The sequence below is a fragment of the Labeo rohita genome, unplaced genomic scaffold (assembly GCF_022985175.1).
Source record: "Labeo rohita strain BAU-BD-2019 unplaced genomic scaffold, IGBB_LRoh.1.0 scaffold_740, whole genome shotgun sequence".
NCBI lineage: Eukaryota > Metazoa > Chordata > Actinopteri > Cypriniformes > Cyprinidae > Labeo > Labeo rohita.
The window spans coordinates 281-25,850 of record NW_026129679.1 but is presented as its reverse complement, the minus strand read 5'-3'; the positions used below and the strand labels follow the sequence as shown (position 1 = coordinate 25,850).

General features: G+C 36.4%; 1 protein-coding gene across 1 annotated transcript; it reads right to left on the bottom strand.

Annotated features, from left to right (window-relative positions):
• Positions 1 to 1,195: 1,195 nt before the first annotated feature.
• LOC127161801 (complement C3-like) lies at positions 1,196 to 25,139 on the bottom strand. The gene is made up of 31 exons (XM_051104552.1): positions 24,857 to 25,139; positions 24,521 to 24,712; positions 24,229 to 24,420; positions 23,991 to 24,143; positions 23,763 to 23,892; positions 23,479 to 23,550; positions 23,121 to 23,318; positions 22,861 to 22,963; positions 22,655 to 22,743; positions 22,394 to 22,536; positions 21,308 to 21,517; positions 21,113 to 21,173; positions 20,405 to 20,488; positions 14,939 to 15,142; positions 14,680 to 14,755; positions 14,387 to 14,546; positions 14,183 to 14,278; positions 13,946 to 14,102; positions 9,910 to 10,073; positions 9,075 to 9,233; positions 8,808 to 8,867; positions 8,641 to 8,731; positions 7,457 to 7,502; positions 6,915 to 7,005; positions 6,689 to 6,778; positions 6,207 to 6,312; positions 5,668 to 5,757; positions 2,691 to 2,771; positions 2,228 to 2,311; positions 1,934 to 2,069; positions 1,196 to 1,540 (listed from the first exon to the last, which is right to left on the bottom strand). Exons 2-31 carry the CDS (start codon positions 24,671 to 24,673, stop codon positions 1,399 to 1,401), a joined length of 3,621 nt encoding a protein of 1,206 aa, XP_050960509.1. The 5' UTR covers positions 24,674 to 24,712; positions 24,857 to 25,139; the 3' UTR covers positions 1,196 to 1,398.
• Positions 25,140 to 25,570: the final 431 nt, after the last annotated feature.

Below are 25,570 nucleotides of genomic sequence, written 5' to 3'. Positions count from 1 at the left end.
AGAAGTATTCGCCGCGACTCCAGTTTATCAGACCTCATGTTGATGAGCTGAGAAAGTTTTGTGACAATGTCATCAGTGGACTCACCATGGCCTTTTTTGGGGGGAGGGTTCAAATGAGTAGAGCGAAGCGAGGGGAAATCTTCCACTGATAACACCGAACATTCCATCTTATCTTCTGGTCCATAGTAGTCGTGACAGCTGTTGATTAGGACATTGCAGGCAGCAGCAGAGCTGACGTTAGCCGTCGTTTCTGTGTCAGCAGCCATTTCTTTCTTCTTTGTCACAGCATTGTTTCTTTATTATCAGCTGACATGTTTCTGAACAGACTGTGGTGCACGAGAAGCACTTAACACCCAAATAAAACGTAAACTGAAAAAGTAGTGTCCGTTTTATTGCTCATAACTCAACACCTGTGCTCACGGCGCCATCTTGCGTGCGCCCCTCTCTCACTGTAAGACACAGGATCACAGATTGAAATCGCAACAATTGTTTCACAATGCCAATCTTTCGTCTTAGACAGCCAATAATCGTGCAGTGTGTAGAGGGCTCAACGCAGCTTCAGTGTTTTAACACTCTGAGTCAAGTGCTGATAACGGTGAGCAGTTAAAAAATGTATATCAATACTGATATATTGTATTAAGAAGTTGCTAAAATATTACTGTCATGAATATACTTAATTTCTCTTTATGAAACATCAGATCCATTGATTACAGTGCGTAACCCCATTTTTGGCCATCCTTACACAGTAAAATAGCATATCATATTACTCTATAAAATCTTTCATGTTTTTCATACCATAGTTGAGAATCTTTGTACAAAATTTGGTGTAAGTTTCCTGGAGCTCTCAAATTCTTGAAAAGTCTGGTCTTGATTATGAAGTCTTGTTTTTATTCTCTTAATACGTTTTCCTACAGAGTGGACATAGCATAAAATATAATTTAAAAAAATCATATATACACATATATACGTTTAGCTGTTGACATGACTAATACTGGAATACAGAAAAGTGAGTGGATGTACCCTGATGAACATCCTTATGCTGGTGAAGAGTTTGGCTCTTATGCAAGTTACAGACTGAACTTCAAAACAGGTGGGAGCAGCAGGACAACCATTTGTTTTCATAAACGGGATGGAATTAGGGAATTAGGGGTGGAAGCACATTTTTACGTCTAGGTAAAAAACAGCTCAGCAGATCATCCTTGCAATTCACTGTTTAATCACACCTTTATTAATTAGTCAGGCGTCTGAAATGAACATTTTTCAAGTTTCAATCAGTGTTCCTTTTTTTACAAAATTACAACAAAGTATTTTGGCTCAAACAATATTATCTTAGATTTAATAAAAACATGCTAGAGATCACGTTTAATTTTCAGCGATCAACAAATAGGTGATATATAATTATGTAGCACATCCGTATCGAGTCAGGCGATTCTGAAGCACAGAGATGCCTATGTATCGATCTCTGTGTTCTGGAGTTTGGCTTTCCTCTCTTGTAGGCAAGTATTCAACCCAGGTGTGCTCTCCAAATATATACTGCAGACTAAAATCAACAGAAAGTGAAGTCAAAACAAACATAATGGCCACTTTAGCTGCCCTGTGTATCTTTATGAAGCATGTGCATAATTTGAAGTAGAAGGATCAATGATCAAGGTGATAAAAAGAAAAACCCTTTCAGAAATCAATTGCTTAACAGTTACATCACCTGCACATTTTTGACTTGAAACAATACAAGAAATAATCTCAATTAATTTGCTTCAAAAGATATTGATTGTAAAATATTTATCTTATTTCTTATTTCTAGGTTACTAAAAATGCATTCTGATAGAAAACAACGGTCACGTTTCTGACCCATGAACAACACTCTACTCTAATGTAGACTTTAAAGGCATAAAAGACAAATCCTGTTATGTGCAAACACAGACTGGACATGTACCTTCCCCCGAGCTTTGGCAGGTCAACAGATTTGCCCATGATGAGGTATGACTTGTCTTTTACCAATCCTAAATGTTCTCTGCAACCGGGACGAGCCAGAAATTTTCTCACATTCCCCTCAACATCATCATCAGTGCCTAAAGGACAGAGCAGCATTTAGGAAACACTTCTACTGCAATGCAGTTTAGCCTTCTGTGGAGCATTATAGGAGAGGACAACTGAATTTAACAGGAATCAGATTTCAGATGCATTTTGTGATCAGCCAAGAAACATGGATGGGAATAAAGAAACGTACCTTCTTTCAGCACCTTGTCCACCCTGATGTCATAGATGTCAGACTCCTGTTTCAGATCCATCCCCACCACTGTGGCATTATAAACTGTCAAATATATTATATCATTATCAGCATGTAGAACTATAAGGCTCAGGTCAAAAGTTTTTTTTTTTTTTTTTTTTCCAGACCTGTATGACTTACTTTCTTCTAAAGAACAAAAACTACTTGTGTCTCTTTTTTTTTTTTTTCTGTAAGTGAGTGATTACATCACATGCACGTTTTGTGAGCAATAGTGTCCTTTTTTTTTTTTTGTAATTTGTCCATGATTTATATTTTGTGCTTGTACATATGATTTTTTTTTTTTTTTTTTTTTTTTTTAATTTAAGATAAACGATTATACAATTATTCACTATGAAAAAGAGCAGCATGAAAACATGAGGGTGATAAATAATATGTATAACAGTCATGAACTGAATAAGTTTACCGTAATCCATGCCACCTTCACAGGCTTTTTTTAAACGGTCCTCTTCTTTGGGGTTGTTTTTCTTCTGGTAGGTACAGTTTTCTGTGTTAAGAGACGTTAATGTCATACACACATACACACCTGTTATCACACACTTAAGACCCCACCCCTCATTTATGTACAGGAATAATGTTTAACGTTTTCCATGCAAATGCCATTATCATGGAATACTGTAGGTTCCTCGATGCTCTTTCAAAGCCAGAGTTTGCTGCACCTTGCAGATGTACTCAAACATTCACAAAGTCAAGCAGTAATTAGAAGACAGTAGTAGAAATAAGACCAGAGCAAAACATTATTCCAGCTGGTATCTACACTGTTAAAAATTGCTGTAAAAAAACAGCCAAATTTTGACAGTAACATGCTGTTTTCCATTAAAACTGTGCATTCTGGGTATTATTTGTCATTTTCGAAAAAGTAGTCTGCTGCTATGTATCGTGAATTAACAGCGCTCAAAATCGACACTCAGAGACTGTGTTTAAAATCAAACTCTACACCCTCATTCACTATTCCCTACATGAGTTTACTAATATAGTCCACCTTACAGAGATAATGAAAACTAATGAGTGACTTCAGACACTGACGAACAGCTGCTGTTAATGAGCAGAATCACTGATTGAAAGAGAAACAAGACAAACACAAGAACTATAGAACTGACTTCAGCCACAGCCTTAGATGAAATCAACTGAAAATTTAAACAACTCAACACACAGCTTTACCAACTTCACGCATTTCTAACCAGACTGATTTTATTTCTGTCAGATGTCTATAGAAGATCTTATTGAGAATGAAGAGATGTTTAGATGGTGATGTTTTATTGTTTTGTTTGATGATACCATTGTGGAGATCAGTGTTTGCTTTAATTGGGCTCCTGACTCTTGACATTAAAACATACATATATTTGTTGTAACTGGGTTTTTATGATGCATTAGTTACAGCAATGCTGGTCAGTTGATGTCAGCTATGTCTAGTTGGGCATGAATGTCATCTACTGAACTGGTTCTGAGTCTTGTGAGACTCATTAAGAGTCTGTTTTTGAGTGTGTGTTTATTTGTTGTTGTTTTTTTCCCACCAAGTGTGTTACAGCATGATATCTTTTGATAATGTAGCAACCAGAAAAGAAGGATTTAATAGTTAAAATTTAAAACTATTGTGGCATTTATACTCAAATAGAGACATGAAGAATCAGCATATGAATCTCAACAATGGTGACAATCCAAAGCTTCATGCTGCAATGCATGCTGGGTATCAGCACACTACAAAACCTCACCTATGACTTGTTCTCACCATTGTTGAGATTCATACGATGATTCTTGATGTGTGTATCTAAATTATGCTTTCGGTTTTTTTTAAAAAAAAAAAAAAAAGAGGTCTTTTTTACATCTGCATACTCAGTTCTTTTTTTTTTTTTAATTTCATATCAATATTTAATAAAAGAAAAGACACTGGATAAAACCTGTGTTATTACCAAACCACAAACAATTCTAGATTTCTTTGTAGTCATTCATTTTTTTTTCTCATAACAAGCATGTTGTAAACATACACAATTACAACAACTAAACTAAAACTGACCTTAAAATGTCAAGGTTCAACAGCCCAACTAAAGTAAACACTGATCTCCACCGTGGTAGTAAAAGAAAAAAAAAAAAAAATCTAAACCTCTGCAACTCTCTTCTGTAGACGTCTGACAGAAATAAAGTCAGTGTGGTAATAATTGAAGCTGCTAATGCTGTTTTAGGAGTTCAATCAGATCTTGAGAGATTTAATGTCTTCTTTTATTTCAGTTGATGTCATCTAAGGCTGTGGCTGAAGTCAGTTGTTCTTGTGTTATTCTTTCATTCAGTGATTTTGTTTGTTAACAGCTGGTGTTCATCACTAATGCTCAATCAGAACGTGATCAATCATATAATTATCTCATTAACTTCAGCACTAATTCAGTATTACTCAAACACTCTGTAGTGTTGACACATTATAAGTGTTCATTTAAAACTGAGGATTTTGCTGTGGGTTTTAAAGGGTTAAAGATGTACGATGGAAAAAAAAAAACAGCATGAAATGTAATTTAACAGTAATAAACTGTAATTAATTTACGGCAACACACTGTAGAAAAACAGTAACATGCTGGCAACCGAGCTGCCAGTAGATTACTGTTAATTTAAGAAAAAACAGTAATATACTGTAAAACATAACAGTCAGATTTACCAAGCAAATCAAGTTATTTTCACTAAAATATTAGTGAATGTTCATAGAAAAACAATTATGCAAAGTCAATAACTGGTAGGGAGAGTAAATATTTGATTGTGTCTAACTGATGTGTTTTTGTACAAGAGAGATCTGTCAGTTTAATTTAGTTTTGTGGGTCACCATTGTGCTGGAGAGTAGAGCTTGTGCTTCAGGCAATGATGAGCCACAAGTACTGATGTTTTGCTGCTTTATTTAAAGACAGTAATTGTGGAATTGCTGATATACTGACAATCTCTTTACTAAGCACTTTATTACACAAATCTGTGCTATTGTTAGTTAATGACAATCTATAAAGATTTGAGTAAAAGTCGATTGCTTCTTTATTACACTTTAAGTGTTTGTGGGGTTATATTAAGAAATATTTCTTCTTAGTGGACTCAAATTAAATAAGTTCACTGTACTAACACCATATAAACAATAGTTTTTTTAAAACTCAAATGGTTTGAAGCAATCGGTTTCCAAAATAAAATGAGTTACCACATGGTATAATAACGGTAACATACTGTAAAAATGAAGAGCTGTAAATTAATGGTAGAGAGCTATAAAATAACAGTATAATGCTGGCAACCACAGCTGCCAGTAAATTACTGTTATTTTACAGTGCAATTTTTTACAGTGTAGATGTGACGATTTAAATACAATAATACCACAGTACAGGACATGATCCCTCTACAGTATTATTTGTGGCTGATGATACCTTCTGCACACTGGCACAGGTCTCCTTTACACAGTCTGTATAAAGCACCATCTTCTCTGTCAGGGTGGTAGAACTTTGTACAGCGTTTTTCTAAAAAAATGCATGGGGGTCAACTGATTAAAAATGCTACTGCAAATAACTTAATTAATCTCAACAATATCATCATATAACAAGTCTGGTGAGAAAAGCCCACAAATAAAGATGATCTGAATATAAATCACTGAATTGACATTGAAATAATATCTTTGACCAGGACTAGGGACCAAAAATAAATAAAAACTCTTATGAATTGATTCTTTTTAGTGAATCAAAGACATAAAGCTCACAACTGAGCTACAGTATGTTGTACTTGAACACGTCACTAATTATTAACTTCAAAACAACATCAGCATTTGGCAGTGTAATTGCATTTTTATACATTTATATTTCCACAAAGGTAATTGAAACAGTACTCATTAATTTCCTCGTGATTGCCCTCCCCATTTACCTGCAGCTGCGGCTAAAATGAACATGTTCATTTGAGAGCTCAAATAGCTCACCTGGTGAGTAATATTCATATATTGTGACTGCAGCAGGTTGGAGCAGACCCACATCAAGCATCTGGTGCATTCTGAAAGCAATTTTTTCTGTCTCTTTATGAGAAACCTATTGAGACAGAAATCAAAACAATTTGATCATATGGTATTAAATATCATATCGCACAATAAAAACTGCCCACGTTTACATTTGCACAAATTACGAATTTTACATTTTACAAATATGTCAAAATAAAATGTAAACAAATTTTTGTATAAAAAAATAATTCTTATATTTGCATATGAATTGTGACTTGTTTTCTAATTCTGATATGCAGTCTGCAATTTTCACAAAAGGTGAATATGCAGTGACATAGGACTGCATGGCCTTACAGAATATTACTGCACTCTGAACATCTTTTAGCCAATCAGAATTAGGAAATCAACAATCCTGTGATAGTAAGCAAAACAAATGTTTTTTAATAAACAGGTCACCACGGAAATACCTTATTTAAGTAGAGGATGAGGGATCCTCGCTCTGACAGCACTTTATTCTTTTCATATTTCTGAATGTATCTCTCCTTCCCTGTTGACAACTGAGCACAAGAACATAAGAAAAAAAACAAAAACAAAAACATGACATGATCAAAATGCTTTATGTCCTGTCTGCAGATGTGTGTCAGATTCCTCTTCTTAATAGAGTTGTGAAGCATAAGTTTATCATCACAATACCTCTTTGAGATCATTTTCTTCAATATCAAATCCAGTGGGTAAGCCAATGTCCAGAATAGTCATAGTGGCATCTGTTTTATCATTTTTGTAGCTGTGAAGATGGAGATCAAGGGCAGATTTTATTAACAGGTTTTGTAGTTTTGCTCCTGCTCAGTCTGCATTTAAGGCTGTTTTCACACTAGAGCTTTTTGTGTGAACCTGAGTCTGTTTGATCTCAAAATTATATTGCAGTAATGCAGAGCTGTTTGTCTCTAAATAAACTGTCTTTGTACAGCGAGTTGCATCCTTGTCAGAACACAGTTAAACTGGAGTCTCCACCGGAGTCATTATCCAATCACAATGGTATCCAGCTGTCACTAGTAGTCACTTCATGACGCAAACATACCGCCAATGTGGGAAAAGTGAGGCGGGACTGAACTTGGGCTCCAACCAAGTAAACAAACCAAGTGTGAAAACAGCCTAAATAAGCACATGCTAATTAATTATATCAAAAGAATGTTGTCTTGACATAAAAACAAACTTCTTAGGATGTGTTTACATACAAGAACTCCATAATGAAGTTGTAGCTTGCAATGGCTCCTTGTTTTGCTAAAGAGAATCAAAAGTATTTTGTCAGGCCTTCCCTTGCTTAAGAGAATATGAAAATAAAATGTTTAAATAATTACAATTCAACAGTAATACACAGGCATTAAACGCAGAGTTGCCAGTGTCATTAGCCCCTTCACACAATCCTGGTAAATCCTGAGTACCAAAATAACAGTAAACTCTGTCAATCACTGGAAATTACATTTAAAAGCTGCACAGTTTTCTGTCCAATCTAATGTGCAAAGTGCAAATAGCCATGTTGTTGGCAGAGACTATTTACACTAACTCTGCCCACCAATGTGTGATTGGACTAGTCAACAACACTACAAAAGATGACTATTAATCATCAGCTTTAGTGGTGCAGAGGATAAAGCATGTGTTCTACTCTTTTCGACGCAGTCGACTCAGTTTTGAATCTGGCTTCTGTTATTTTAACATAGTGTAAATAGAATCTATAGCTATTTGCACTTAGTGTAAATAGCATATAATTGCTATTTTTATTTAGTGTAAATAGCATCTAGCATCTAGCAATTCTATTTACACTATGTTAAAATGGCAGGATTTTCTGCTATTTATACTACTTATTACAAATAGTGGCCATCCGCACCTCAGTATTGTAGTACATTATATGCAGTAATAACGTGTAAATTCTAATTTTAATTCAAATTATTATATGGATGCCACCTAATTGGGACAATAAAGCCCTTCCTACACCTACCCCAACCCTACCCGATACTTTATTTTCAACTTTTTGATTATTTCCTTTATTTTATTCGAAAATAAATGCCTTTCCAGTGTGAAATGAGATTTGAAAAGGGACAGAGACAAAAACTATTGCAAAAGGTGGTGATCGCATCAAAAAGATTGCATTGGAGGGCGGAGTTAGTGTAATCAGCCTCTGCCAACAAGACAGGCTATTTGCACTTAGTGTAAATAGACACTCTCTTTTTGAAAAGGTCTTGTTAACCTATGTTCTCTTAACAGCCATTTACCAGTAAAGTATTTGTGAAAGGGACTAACTGATTGCCTTTACCTGGGCTTAACAATATGGTTTAGAGCAACAATAATCTGGGGTTAAGCGTAGTGTGAAAAGCTTTAATGTATGGATAATGCCATAGAAAGGGCATGAACTCATTCTTACCTTCAGGGTCATTCACCATTTTAACAGTGAGATCAAAGAATGTACAGTCAGACTTCTTCTCAACAGGTCTGGCGTAGTACAGCGTCAGAACCTGAAAACAGCAGCACATCTCAGATTAGCTGTTCAACTGCTTTAATCTTGCCGTATAAACACTCATGAACACTCACTGAGAGAGTGGCTGTTCCATTTCCTCTAGCAGTTACAGTGAACTCCTTGTTTATGGCCATCTGTTGATTGAACACAGACGTACTCGAGTCATCAGAATAATCAAATCCATGATGTAATAGAGATACCTGAAGATTTTATTGGTCAAACACTATTGATGTAGACAATAAAAAAATTGGAATGAAGAACAATTAAGCTCTCAAAATACAGCAAAAAGATTTCAATTGAAATACTGAAGTTGAACCAGTTTGAACAATTTTGATACTCACCCTGTCTGACCGTGTGAGATGCACATTATCTCTTCTGAAAGTCCATCTCTCAGGACTGCGTCTTCCTGCCACAGACAGCTCCACATTCAGATTGAAGTTTTGTTTGTCCCTTACCTGTGTGCGATACTCTGCCACGGCCTGGAACACAATGATGGTCGCCTACAAGGACAGAAAAGCATTCACAGACAAGGCTTCGGACCTAATTGTCATGATAGAAGAAATAAAGCTTTTTGAAACTCCGAATAAATAGAACCAATTCTTCTACTAAATGAATCGCTATAGCAGCGTTTGTGCATTTGTGTTAAATGTGTTTAAATAGGCTAGTGTTTTCAACCATATAAACCATATACAAGATACTTTTTACAATGGTAGTGAGCACCATTGAGTTTTATTTAAAATGAGTTTTATTTTAAAAATAAAAATGTGTACAAAAATAAAAGCAATTAAATGTGTTATTCTAATTAAAATATGAAAATTAAAATAGTGGGTAATAATAGATTATGACGGAATTTCACGACCCTGTCCATCAAAATGATGGACAATATTAAAGTCTAGCGGAACCTCTGGTAGTGAGGTAGGTACCATGAATTTTACCTGCCCATGATCTACAAATGTATAATACTATGGAAGACCAGTGGTTAATTTTACTAAGAGTAGAATCTCAGTCAGAATATATCGTTCTTACTCTATACAAATGAGGTTGTACAATATTCACAGACATTAGTGTTTTTTTTAATAAAAACAGCACATCCTTATCCCAACCTGAGCTCCAGCTACTGTCAAATGGTGGTGCAACCATCTGTAAAACTATTCAAATGATGAGGTGTTAGTGTACCTGTGTGGTGCCATAACCACCATAGTAAGACTGTTGTCTGGCCAGCCAATGCACTGCCTCTCCTGCTTCATCGAAGTCTTTGGCCTTCACAAGTGCTAGCACAGCATACGCTGTCGCCTCTAGTGAGTGATAATGCCATCCAGGGACAGTCCAGGACCGACCGGCTGTTTAAAACACAAAACATCCATAGAAAGTCGCAAGTCGTAAAAAAATTGGTTTTGAAGAAAAGCATTTCAGTAATTTTCTCCATATAATGGATTTCAGTGGTGCCCCCGATTTTGAACTTCCAAAATGCAGTTTAAATGCAGCTTCAAAGGGCTCTAAACGATCCCAGCCAAGAAAGTAGGGTCTTATCTAGCAAAACGATCTGTCATTTCTTTCGGGATGCACGTCTACAACACTACGTGCTATAGAATTACATCGAAAGGTCATGCACAACATAGGCGCAACTACAGACCCAGTGTTTACAAAGCGAACATGGAAAGACTAAGGAAATACAAGTAAGTCAAATGCTGTTTACAAACCAAAAGGTACAACGATGTCGGATGATTCTAAAGTTGTAGGAGAAAATGAGATGGAGTCTCTCTCCATACCCCACCTTTTTGAGCCGGAGTACACATTCGATGAACGTAGACAGAGAGAGAAGACTGCTGCGGTGACACAAGTCTCTCAAGCCTCAAGCAGACCACATTCAAACGAGACATGGTGGTGCACATGTGTAAAATGCCAACCACTGCCAACGGAGCAGGAATCTCAATGCTGTCAAGAATAGACCATATCTATTCCACTTATTTACTTTTTAATGTCAAATGCTCATCTTGTCTTGCTCTTCCTGACTTCTGTTTTTTTCCGTTTCATGCCAGTTAGGGTATGTCGAAAAACTCCCATCTCATGTTCTCCCTCAACTTCAAAATCGTCTTGTATTGCTGTTTTACTTTTTCTGTTTGATCTTCTTTGCATGTTCACTTTGCAAAGACTGGGTACTTCTGCAGTAATGTAGGATGATTTTTAAATTATTTTTGAAGTTGAGGGAGAAAGTACGATCAGAGTTTTTCAACATATCCTAACTGTCTTGAGCCAGAATACACAGAGTTCAGGGAGAGCAAGACAAGATAAGCGTTTGAGATTAAGAAGTATTTAAATTGTATTTTCTTCAGAAAATAACCAACTGTTTTGCTAGATAAGACCCTTCTTCCTTGGCTGGGATCGTTTACAACCGCATTTGGGATGGCAAAATGCTTGTTGCCTAAACTTCAGTTATTGACCATATGCTGTACGGCATTAAAGGGGCATGCTGCTCTTCCCAGCTGCTTATTAAAGAAGAATACCCCTTTACTGCTTTTCTTCTCCTGCAAAGGGCATGCTGCCCCAGTCCATGCTATTGCAGAAGGTCTTGCTTTAAAGCTATCAGGGTATTGGGATTTTGCTTGCTTGTTGAGGCTTATCTAGTGTTCAGTATCACGTTTGTTGCTAGATCTGCTGTTGCTTTTAGCTATTGGTTGTTACTGCAAGTGCTGGTACCCAGTTAAACTTTAACAGCAAGAAGCTAATGTTTAAGCTGTTGTTCAAGGCCATCTGACTGTTCTTGAAATACGCTTGCTGCTTATGGCTCATCTGGTATTGGGAATGGGTATTGGGTTGTCAGATTGAGAACATGCAACACAACGAACACAAATGCAATGGGAGGTGACAAGCCTGCACTGAAAAAAATGTTATGTTGAATTTACTTAATTTTATTACGTCAAGGGGTTGCACAAAATAAATTTATCTAAATCCAGATATATTTTTTAAGTTGAGAGAATTTATATTTTATAAGTTGAGTTTACTTATATTTTATAAATTGGTTGTACTTATATTTTATACATTGAGTTTATTAATCTCTTTTCCACAAACAACATTACAGTTTGACTTGATTTCTGTCATATATCCACAAATATTATTTGAGAACATCTAAACAGAGGTTTAGATGTTTTATTAAAAAAAAAAAAAGTTTCATTTGACCTCACCATCATGGCGAACAGGGTTTACTTTAGTTGGGCTCTTGAGCCTTCACTTTCTTAATATAATTTTTTTGTTCTTTGGTTGCTGTAATTGTGTTTACAGAGCACATTTGTTATAGCGCCAAAAAAAAAACAAGGGGAGGGCCTTATTAAATGTTCTTGGTTAATTATTATTGATGGTGTAATCATCATCCAGTGGTCTGATTTGCTGATATCGTTCTATGGTTTATCTCTTAGTTTCATGATATTTACAATAGTTGTATGAACTCTTACTATTACTACTTTAAGATCTCCAGCATTACTTAGACACACACAGACATCAAGAATCAGCATTTGAATCTCAACAATGGTGACATTCAACAGCTGCATGCTGGGAGTCATGGGTGAGTTTTATAATCTGCTGTTACCCAGCATGCAGCTGTTGAATGTCACCATTGTTGAGATTCAAATGCTGATTCTTGATGTCTGTGTGTGTCAAAAGGACACCGTAGATTTTAAGGTTTAGTGTATAAGATAAACATCCATAATAGTTCATACACTTGTTGTAAACATTATGAAAATAATAGACTAACCACTGCATGAGATCAGTGCATCAGGCCACTGGATGTTAGTGATTTCCCCACAAATAAAAATTAACCAAGAACATCTAATCAGACGTCGTTTTGGCTTTGTTATTTTGCTGTAATAGATGTGCTTCATACACATAATTATAGCAGCCAAAAAAAAATAAAAAGTCAAGAGTCCAACTAAAGTAAACCCTGATCGCCATGATGGTGAGGTCAATTGAAACATAAAATATATATATATATATATATATATATATATATATATATATATATATATATAAAACATCTAAACCTCTGTTTAGATGTTCTGAAATAATATTTGTAGATATATGACAGAAATCAAGCCAAACTGTAATGTTTGTGGAGTTGTTTAATCAGAGATTTAATGTATATTAAATTTATTATATTAAAGTTCATTTTATCTTTGGCTGTGTCTGATTCTTGTGTTTCTCTTTCCTTCTGTGATTCTGCTTGTAAACAGCAGGTGTTCATCATTATTGGTCAATCATGACATAATGATCTCCTTAACTCCAACACTGTGTCAATGCTACTTGAACACTCTGTAGTGTGGAAACACATGAACACTGAGCAGGGTTTGTTTAACACTGGGAACTGTTACATAAACTTTACCTGTTTCATTTACGTAAGACTGATGTATTTGAATTACATTAAGTTTAATTGATTTGTTTAAATTAAAACTATGTAATCTAAATGCATGGAACTGATGTATGTAATTGAATTAAGTTTAGGGCTGAAATATTTTTTTGAGTGTATATGGAAATTAAATGAAACTTATTTTTTTCTAATTACTTTTAATTGAATGAAATTAACTTGTTTTAAACAAGGGCAGTGAATTTGAAAATTAATAATAAAAAATAAGTAGGATTAAATAACACATTAAAATCAGTGAAATTAACCAGATAAAAACATGGAACATTTACAAGGGGTCAGAATCATTTTTTTCAGTGTGTAAACTGATGAGTTGATTTATTGAGCTTTTATGCTGTTGTGATTTAGAATTTTAATGGATGCTAAAGCTTTAAGGCCAGGTAGAATCTGTGATTGAAACCATTTTAGCTCGCTTCTATGGCTGCAGTACACCATGTTTGCTGCAATCTGGCAACTAGGCTGCCAGTCTAGTGGGTTTTCTGCTATCTTTTTCCTTTTTAAGGTACTGTTTAAAAGGGCAAGCTGCTCTTCTTAGCTGCTATAAAGAAGAGCACCATTTCGCTGCCACACTCTCTCGGTAAGGAGCAAGTTCTGCCAACTTTGTAACATTGTTTTTCAAAGAAACATGCATGTGACCGTTTACAATGTTTTTTAAATACTGTATCTGCAAACATTAAATTTTTATGCTTTAGTACAGTAAGACAAAACAAATTACTGTACATACAGCACCTTTAAATTTTCATCTCAAGTCCCTCACCTCTGCATGCTGTATGAAGCATTTTTGATGTTTGTGTGACTGACCTTGTCCTTTGGTGGAATGGCTCATCAAGATGTCTTTATTGAGTTTGCCGGCATTGGCCAAGGCGTAGGACGTTATCGCAACAGCATAAGGATTGCTCAGTTTTGGAAGTTGACGTTCTAACAAGAAAACAGCCTTCCTGATACTTTCATGCAGACTCTATAAAAGTATGTGTAAGATATTAAGAGGAATAGTGGAAAAAAGCAACTGTTCATTGATGATGTAAGAGGTGTACTTACACCAACTGATCCAGCACAGATCTCTCTGCCCTCTTGCATGGCAATCAGGACAAAAGCCGTCAGAGAGGCGTCGGCATCTTGGCCTCTTACACCACCCTGGAATAAAGCACAAATAAACAGAATGTATTTTCTATTTTTTTAAGTCACTGCAACTCCTCCACAGATGAGTTTAAATGCAGTCAGTCACAGCCACATTCAACCTACCACCATCTCGCTGTCGTATACAGGATGATCCTCTTTAAAGGAGCCATCTGGCAGTTGTTTGTGCAGAACCAGCCACTTGAGAGCACTGCAGATCACATCCTCATCTATAGAAATTAAGTTACTGGCCATTGCGAAGACTTTGGCCACATATGCTGTCAACCTTTAATAAACAGAAACAACTTCAAATTATCAACAAGCAATAATTTGCTACTACTAATCAGAAAAAATATGAAACAATAATATATGACAGGAGAAAGTGGGCATGGAAATGCTTTTAAAAAGAAATATTTTACCATGTGCTGCTTGGCATTTCTTTCCAGATAGCGTAAGATCCATCGTCTTTCCTGAATTTCAGCTGACCTTGATAACCTTAATAAAGAAAGAATTTTTACTGTATTATCTATGCATTTATTTCAGCTTTTGAAACAATTTGAAGTGTAAACATTACATTTAAATTCCTTATGAATTTACATTTCCAGTTTCTGAAGAGTTTCTTTCAGAGTGCCTTTTGATTTTATTTCTGATTCTTCATATATTTTGTTTCCTGCTGACCTGTGCTGATTTTGTTAGTTGCTTCAGTACGGCGGTCCATGCTGACAGCCTCCCACTGATTGGTGTTGTCCAGATAATGAGTGGCAATGAGAGGTAAAGTCATAGCGACCATGTTCTGCTCTCCGCATCCACTGGGTTGGACAATAAGACGACCCATGAAGCTTCCGTTGATGGCCTGCTCAACTGTCTGAGTGATCTCTTCACCTGGATGAATCAAAGAGGAAAGCAGGTGGGGAATGTTAGGATGAGCTGTCATTTATGCAACACTGTTAACACTATGATGTGTTTGGTAGATTTTTAACTGGCAGCTTAAATAGTAATTAAGGTTTACAGACTTTAAAGTCCCTGTAAACAATGGGCCTGAATATTCTTTTGGAGGCTGTCAACAGGCTATCAGTACACAGTAAAATTCACAGAGTAAAATTAACTCTAGTCAGAGAACATTTGGTCCCTCTCTAAACAGAGTTAAATTAACACTGAAGCAGAGTTAAAGTTAAAGAGATAATTAAGTGATCAATTAAAAGGTGATTGAGCATTAGTGATGAACACCTGCTCTTAACAAGCAGAATCAATGAAGAAAAAAGAAACACAAGAACTACAACTGATTTCAGCCACAGATTAAATCAACTGAAATAAAATAAGACATTAAATCTCTCAAAATCTGATTAAACAACTCCACAAACAGCATCACCAGCTTCACTCATTACTAAGCAGACTGGCTTAATTGTAATAATAATAATAATAAAAAAAAAAAAAAAAAAAAAAAAAAAAAAAAAAAAACAATGCCACCATAATTGTGGTCAAGGTTTGCTTTAGTTTGTCTCTTGACCCTTTTAATAACTTACAATAATTTTGCTTCTAAGCAATTATAATTTTGTTTCACAGCAAACATTTATGTATTGCTGACTCAAACGTTTGAAGCAACAGATTGTTTTACACTTTCTGCTTATAGCTCATTTGTGTGAATGTTATCGATCTTTCTCTTTGGTTTATTTATGGGCATATTGCTGAAAAAAGCTCCTATTAAACAGCCACCACCATAAAGCTTCAATTTTGAAAAAAAAAAAAAAAAAAAAAAGAGGTGTATCAGCTCAGGATTTTAGACATGAACACTTATGATATGATCCTCAACAGTGGTGACAATAATTATTCATACTGCAGTGCATGATGGGAGTTTTTACTGTGTTGTTACCCAGCATGCATTGCAGCATGAAGCAGTTTGTTGGTTGTCACCATTGTTGAGATTCAGATGCTGGTACTTGATGATTGTGTGTCTCTGAATAACAGTGCTGTTTACTTTTTGTTTAATATTACATCATAGCTTTTTTTATTTTTTCAGTGTTGAAGTTTTACAGGGTAGGTTATGGTTATCTAAATGCATAAATTGAGAAAAAGTTATCCTGGATGTAATCAAATCATCTCACAATAAACATCTCAACATAAGAAGTCAATTAAAATGTGCTTAATTTAAAGCATTGACCATTCTGTTTTATAACATTACACATACAGTTAAACAGAGATCTAACCCAAAAACTGAAGGGTCAAGAGCTAAACTAAAACAAATGCTGATCTCCATGATGGTAGCGTCATTTTAACCACTAAAACAACAACTTTTGATCCTCTGTAAATCTAAATAAGAGCTTCTGTAGACGTGTGACAAAAATAAAGTCAGTCTGGTTAATAATGAGTGAAGCTGTTAGTGGAGTTGTTTAATCATCATCTGCTGAGATCTTGAGGGATTTAATTACTTATTTTATTTCAGTTGATTTAATCTGAGGCTGAATCACTTGTAGTTCTTGTGTTTCTCTTTTCTTCATTGATTCTGCTTGTTAAGAGCAGGTGTTCATCACTAATGCTCAATCACCTTTTAATTGATCACTTAATTATCTGATCAACTTTAACTCTGTTTCAGTGTTAATTTAACTCTATTTAGAGAGGGACCAAATGTTCTCTGAATAGAGTTACTTTTACTCTGTGGATTTTACTGTGTAGTGGAGATAGAGACATCAGTGCAGGCTACATTGCTACGCAAGTATGTGGTGGCACATGACGGTTCAGTGGACGAGCAATGCGTCACCGGGGGAAAAAGCTGAATGACCCAAGTCTCAGACCAAAGTCAGCGGCCATATTTGCAACACCTCTAGGCAGTCATTTCTGGCATGCAAGACCAAGTCCCATCTACTATGGAGAAATTCTGAAATCTGATAAACTGCTTGCCACATTCACATTTAAAGTTGCAGTCCTTAACTTTTCAAAATTTGTAAAATGTATTCAGTAATAAGCGAGCACATCATGAATCCATTTTCCAAACTGGGTAACGCTTTAGATTACAACCCGCAAAGAACTACATAAGTAAACTGAATTTACGGTGTATGTTTCTGTAATTATAGTGTACCTATAAAGAACGTACATGTAGGTATAAGGGAACAATATGTTATATTTGGGTAATAAGGGGATAACAAACCAGATATTCAACCTGCAAAGAACTACATAAGTATACTGAATTTACGGTGTACGTTTCTGTAATTATAGTGTACCTATTCAAGAACGTACATGTGGGTATACGGGAACAATATGTCACGTTTTGGTAATAGAGAGTAACAACCAGATATGCAACCTGCAAAGAACTGTGTAAATAAACTAAAGTTACGATGAATGTTTCGTATTTATATTGTACCTACGTGTAAGTATAAGGGAACAATAGGTTACGTTTGGGTAATAACGGGGTAGCAAACAGATATACAAATAATTTATAATGGATTAATTTAAAAAACTTAACAGGTACCTGTTCTATTAAATCGTAAGTTTGGTGTATCTATACGTAAGCTTTTTAAAATTACTGGGAAAATATACTCTTGTTCCATGTAGTTACAGGGTAATTGTGCCCTCTGCGGGTTGTAAATTAAAGTGGCGATTGTTCCCCTCTTGTTCAACGAAGTTACAGTGTAGGTTCAATACATATAACAACGCGACGTAAAATGTGGTTCTACAAAATGTACATTTATTTACATTTTTACAGACACTAAATGTACAATACTGACATATTTACATCATCTAAACATTTAACGTTTACTTAATATGAAATTATAACATTTCATTCTGTTCTGTGTGATTTCTGTTGCCAGCTCGTTTCCAAGAATAGGTCTACATAATGTTATCATGACTACACCCTTAAATAATATTTCTGCAATCGTTTAATCATTCATGTAATATTAACTTCGTTTGCCGTGGTGGAACACAAAGGCGTTTTCTCTAACATGCTGTGACTAACAATAGAACCATAAAATACACCGAACACGCATCATAATTACAAATTAAACCATTTTATTTGTGTGCTGTAACCCAGATCTTCAGAGTCCATACGATTTGCGAGGACCAGAACCAAATTCAAGGCTTTGTCCGGCGATCCTCATCTCCATCTCTAGCAGCGAGTCCAGCAGCAACAGCCGTAAACCCGTGCTAAAGTGCATTTGCAACAGGAAAATCGGACGTTCATTGGCTCTCGCCTGCATTCGTCACAGATTACGACATTCCGTGTTTCTGGTGAGATGTGTTGGAATGACGCGCGGGCGCCTTCGAGGAGTGGATCAAGACAATAATCTGGATAATATTTTCAGCGATTAACAGTTTAAATTCTGCTCTCATTCTACTGCACCTCAAACCTACTGTATTCCGCCGGAGAGGACTGCGGCTGCATCGTTATTTGGATTACTTTTTTGTATGGCTGTTGACATTTTTGCAATAAATAAATGATTGTGATTGCACTTTCCTGTTTTTTATATTTTTATTACTGTTCAGTCATAGTTAACGTTAGCTTTAGAGGTAGAAGTGGGATTAACGACTATAAAAAAATATTTGTAGATATATTTTCAGATTTTGTGTTATTATGTATTGAACCTACCCTGTAACTTCCTTGAACAAGAGGGGAACAATCGCTACTTTAATTTACAGCCCGCAGAGGGCACACTTACCCTGTAACTACATGGAACAAGAGTATAATTTCCCAGTAATTTTAAAAAGCTTACGTATAGATACACCAGACTTACGATTTAATAGAACAGGTACCTGTTAAGTTTTTAAGTAATTCCATTGTAAATTATTTGTATATCTGTTTGCTACCCCGTTATTACCCAAACGTAACATATTGCGCCCTTATACTTACACGTAGGTACAATATAAATACGAAACATTCACCGTAACTTTAGTTTACTTACGCAGTTCTTTGCAGGTTGCATATCTGGTTGTTACCCCCGATTTATCAAAACGTAACATTGCCTGTTGTTCTCTTATACCTACACATACGTACTAATACGGTACACTATAATTACAGAAACGTACACCGTAAATTCAGTATACTTATATAGTTCTTTGCAAGTTGCGTATCTGGTTTGTTACTCCCTTACTACCCAAATTTAATTCCCTTATACCTACATGTACGTTCTTTATAGGTACACTATAATTGCAGAAACATACACCGTAAATTCAGTTTACTTACGTAGTTCTTTGCGGGTTGTAATCTAAAGCGTTACCCCAAACTGTGTATTTGGCTTATCCTGAATCACTACGGTACACCTATAATAAGTTTTTATACTATTTCAGACTGGTGCAGATAGGAACTGCTATGGAGTAGCTCTGCATCTGCGTGATTCGTCATAGATATGAACATAGATATGGGTGCACCATCTTGGTATTTCAGTAGTCTTTGATCTGATGCTCCACTTCACATTGATCAATACATTGGTTAGCGACAATGCCCATCTAGAGAAATCCCCACAACTGTTAAAAGGATGCTACAGTATGACATACATTTCTTTTTTGTACTGCTCTTTTTTTATTATTTTTTTTTATTATTATTATTTTTTATTTTATTTTATTTTATGTTGTTGCTGTTATTTGTCTGTTCATTTTCAACCTCATTGTGTTGTGTGAGAATGTACAGACTGTAAAATTATTGCAAAGTGTTTTTCAAATAGACTTAAGTTACTCAAAAATGAAAATTTGCTTTTAACTTACTGATCCTCAGTCTATCCAAGATGTAATTGATTTTTTTTGGAGCTGCTCTGCCGTATACAGTATTTTCTCCTTGTCCACCTTTAGCGTCTGGCCTAGTCAGTCGACTGGTGCGTCTCTACTTCTACCACTAAAGATTGCTTTATAAATAATCTTACTGACTCGTTGCAACTCATTGAGCACACTTGTGCCCTAGAAAGAGCATCCTGGAAAATAGACTGCAGCTGGAAGAAAACAAACTAGAGGTATTTTGAATTGGAAGGACAGTGTTTCTGTCTACAAAAAGGCCTTACAACTGGTAGATCTAAAGAAAGTGCTAAAAAGTGTTGTGGATATGGAGGAATATAGAGATGGAATCAGGTGACTGTGTATATGGGCTTCTCTCTTTAAATAAATCATGCATTCAACATCAAAGAAATAATCACTACATATTCTTGAAAACATCTTTTTCCTTACCAGTAATTGTGATGTACGTGCTAGCAGGTGTGTCTGGAAGCCAATCAGCTGGTACGTCAGCTCTAAGAACTAAAGGTTTTTCTCCTGTTCAATTTGGGATGAGAAACGGATAAAAACAGCAAGTTGGAGGAGGAGTCATGAGTCATTTTCTAATTATATTTTTACAGTTTTGATGAGTATAGATAAGGCAAGAGCAGAAGTTGATTGTGATCTCTCCTGACTGGCTGGAACTATAATGCTATTCATAGTGTTTTTTTCCCCATATTTTGTTGAAAGTAGGGCTGCATGATTTAGTCCAACATTTTGTGCTTGTATCTTAATATGACTAATAATGATTATGATGATTCTTACTATCGTTACTAAATATTAAACAAAATAAGAACTATTACTATTGTGATAACACTTCCATTATTAATAACACTATTTATTTCACACTGGAGAGAAATATAAAATGTAATGTTTACTTCAGATTTCTATATAATACAGAAGTATTATTTTTCATATTTTACCCAAAATTGGATGGAGTAAGCATAATACAACACCTGTAATGTATTCGATTCATACTTGCAGCTGGAGGACACATTGAGCACAACTGTGAAATATGCATCACAACCTTTTATTTCGATTAATTGTGCAGCCCTGGTTGGAAGTGTAGTTTTGTATAATGGAAGTGTAACACAGCTACTGTTATAGTGTGGTTCATCTCACCATTCTTAGCAGGATTGAGCTCCAAGGATGTATGGTGAAGTTCAGCCCGCACACCCTCAGACTGAAAGGGAAAATTAAGGAGATAACTACATGTAGTGCTCTATTTTATCTACTGAAAATATGACAAACATCTATTGAACATTAAATTTACAAATAACCAATTCAACTGCAACAAAAGTGCTTAAATTGACATACCACCACCCTCAGCGTCTTCTTTATTCCATCATCAGCTGAATCAGTTGTTGCAGCTTTTACCTCAATAACATGATTTCCCAGTGCCATGGGAATTATCACATATGAAACCGCTACGCTGGAGTCTTTGTCAACAGATATTGTTGTTCTGTATTTGCCTTTCTTACTGGCAGAGCTGCAAACGTCTTCTGTCTCCATAAAGTCCACACGCACCTGGTTAAAACGGTACAGTGAGACACAAATTGCTAATATCTAATATTGCCAAAATAAACAAAAAACTAGAGCAGGGTTGTCTTACTCAGTGGTTAGACCATCAGCTTATTAGGAGAGAGATCCATGAACAGAACTAACGAGCTGATGATCTCATTTAGGTGTGTTAAATTAGGGAGACGTGCAAAATGAGGGTCCCCCAGGACTGGAATAGGGACCATTGGTCTAATTCAGGGGTGGTGAACGTTGGTCCTGGAGAGCCGCAGCCCTGCATAGTTTTGCCTCAACCCTAATCAAACGCACCTGAACAAGCTAATCAAGGTCTGAAGAGTTACTAGAAAGCTACAGGCAGGTGAGTTTTAATTAGGGTTGGAGCTGAACTATGCAGGGCTGCGGCTCTCCAGGACCGGAGTTCAGCTCCAACCTGCTCCACACCTATCTTTAGTTTTCAACCTTGATAAACTGATTCAGATATGTTGAATCAGAGTTGGAGCTAAATGCTGTGGCCCTCCAGGAACTGACGGGACATTTACATGATATCATTTTCTACAAAATGTGTGTTAGAAACCCTTAAACTCTTAGATAACCATTTTCAAAAGTTTGCACTTTCAGGCCATTTACATGACAACAATGTACTAAAAACAGAACGTACCCTAAGTTTGTTTGACACAGAGGAAACTTCTTACAGAGTACACACATTTGAAATGTGTGATGATGATTTCTGTTTTAGCACAGGACAGCATCCTACAAAAACCTCAAATGATTCTCCCCAGGATCCATGTATGTTGTCATTAGGAAATAATTTGACATAATTCTGCACATGGTTTTAATTTTAAATGATAAATTCTGAAAGCATTTTCAATATCAGATCTGATCTACCTTCTTCTGCTTCTTTTTGGTGTAGTTGTGAATAATGGCTTTGATTTCCAGTTGTTCACCACGGACAGCTGAGTAAGGCACCTTGAGGTCAATGAAAAAATTCTTAAAAACAACTATCTCCTCTGGTTCTGCCACACATATGCCTTTGAGGAGGAACACAGACACACAGAAGGATTTAAAGTAACAGCTCCTGGGTGATAATGATGATGATGAGGATGATGATGATGATTTTCAGACGTTGCATTTGCAGCTTCAACTTACCAAGAGTTGGTGACAAACTGACACCTAAGATCTGCCAGGTAGTAATAGAGTCTTTCATGAGGATCACTTTTTCTGTGAGTGGTGTTGGACTGGAATACAAAAAAGTCACATGGTTTATGCCAAATGAGATCAATTATTTGCTGCAAGTCAGGAAGAGTAGGAATGGGGCTCAGCTTACAGCTTTTGTCTAAATGTCTCCTACTCACCAATTCTCACATAGCTCAATGTCCTCCCAAAGCCAACTCTCAGGGAACTGCGTACGTGACACAATCTCTTCAGATTCATTATAATCTTCATCATCTTCATCACCTGTTGTAACAGATAAAAAAAAAAGTGAGAGAATAGACCTTTTAGAGCAAAAGGACACATAAGATAATTGGGGGTCAGGCCTAACCTTTCTCCCCCTTACAGCACCCCCGCATGTGACATAATTATTGTGACAATCTTAATCTATGAAAACACTTACTACGAGCTAGAATTAGCTCCTCTTGTTCAGTCTTAACATGTCTATGGTTTTTCATCTCGTTGCAGCAGTGTAGGAAGGCTTTGACACATTCTGGTCCGTCCATGATGTATGTGGCTCGCCGTTCACATGTGTAGCCGAGTTTATTGTTCCTTATTCCATCAACGCAGCACTGCTTCAGTTCACCAGAGTATTTACCAGCTGAGAAGACAAAGTCTGAAAACATGAAAACTTCTGGGTGGAAAAGCAAAGTTCTTCAGTGACCTAAAAAGATAAAGACTCTTTAACACAGCCAAAAATGCCCTTTCCTTTTTTTCTGATTTGAATTGTAAGAGTAAAATCTGAGTAAGAAGCTTCTCACCCAGTGTACTTGTGATCTGCAGGAGACTCTCAGCTCTTCGTTTTCTCTTTGCAGGGACGGGACAATCAGGCACTAGAGGACAATTCATTTGAATAAATTAAAATACTGTCCAAATCACTCAGAGAGTTTAAAGTACCCAAGAGCCCAGTAGCAAGATTTATGTAGTAAACCTAAACAAATATGTTCCAAAATGGTGGTTAACTATAAAGTTGGCTACTTGACCACCTCATTGTTTTGTTTTGTTTTGTTTTGTTTTGGGGTAATTAAAAAAAACTAAACAAAACCTGTTCTGATTTTGGTTCCTCCTGCAGTGTTGGACTCAAACATCAGACCTGCATCACTGAAAACACCCATACTGTCCGTTCCCCCACCTGCCGTACAGCCAATGTCATGTTTCTCTATGCTGTCCCAGATCTAGGACAAAAAAAAAAAAAAAACATCAGTTATGTACATATTATGCCAGAAACAGCCATGAGCTGTTTTTGCTTTGAAGTCTTAAGAAGTTCTTTCACCTTTGTCTGAGTGAGTCTGTTCTTGTTAAGGACATGTACAGCCTTGTCAACCACCACCAGACCAACTTTAGCTCCGGGATCTCCAGTTATCTGCAGCTTGACTTCATCCCCTGTGCCATAGTAATTATCCTTGTCCTTCACCTTAATCTGGAGCTGTTATTAAACCAAGACGTGCTGTGTCAGAAAAACAGACCTAATTGCTTGACACATCACCTGTTTCTTGTGATGGTAGACACACCTTTCCAATGCATGTGTCCTTCACGTCGACCCAGACTGAATCAGACACCACCTCAGATGAGCCCACATGGTAATATGCCACAATGCGGAAGGACGGCACCATGTCTTTGGTTACAGGTACATACAGAGCCGTTAGAGATTGTCCTTTCCTCTTAAACCTGTCTACTTTTACAATCTGGCCTTTACTCAAGATCTGAAAATTAGACAGACAGTTTAACAGCATTTTTGACATCTATAAAGTTCCAAACACCGGCGGGCGGTGCAGCCGAATAGGAAATAACCATAATCTTTACCATGTAGGTGAAATCTTGATCTCTGAATCCTGGACTTTTTCCAGCGTTTAGATAAACTTTTACTTGATCATCAATCTGAAGCTCCGCAGCATCAATGCCAATGTCCAAATAGTTTTTGGAGCCGCCTTTGGGCTTGTAGGCCTGAGCCGTCATCTTTTTCAGTGCCTGCTGGTCTGAATCTTTGGTCTTTGCCTGGAAGAATAAGTACACTGTTTTCTGATGTGCCACATCCGGTTAGCTGCGCTGCATGTTCAACAAATGTTAACTGATCTATTTTCCACTAGATCACCAGTGAAACTGACTAAACATGAGTGCGGCTGAGATGGCAGGTCTTACAGTGATCTCCAGTGTAGAAATGTCTTCCTGAGTGTTGATGGTAAACTTCGCAATGCCATTGGCTCTTGTTGGATGACTGGATCCTCCTGGTTGGACCTCCACTTCCACATTTTCAGCAGGCGTTTCGTCTGGATTTGTTACGTAGACCTTTTATAGAACCCAGAACAAAAAATATTATAATTGTTCTCCATTTTCAACAGCCATTCTTAATTGGATTGTGCTGATTTTTAACTCTTTTTGTATGTAATCAACTGATTTCAGTGTCTCGCACATCACAAAACTTCTCAAGATACAGTACTGTGCAAAAGTTTTAGGCCACTAGTATTTTCACCAGCTAAAAAATGGTTTAAAGTACGTTATTTCTATCTTTTGCTGTAGTGTGTCAGTAAAAAAATATCGGTTTACATTTCCAAACATTCTGTTTGCCATTAATTGCAATAATCTAGTGAGATTTTTGTTTGCACAAGGAGTCTGACAACAGCCAGTGCTCCACACTGATCTAATCTGAATCAACAAACTGAAACAGAGTAAATCAAGAAAAACTGTGGCAACGTCTCCAAGATGCTTCAAGAGACCTACCTGCAAAGCTACCTGAAAAATTTTGCGCAAGTGCATCTAGGGCAAAAGCTGCTGTAAACGCAAAGAATGGTCGCACCAAATGTTAATTTCATTTAGTTAATAGAAGGTAATTGATAAAGAAAATCTATTTATGAC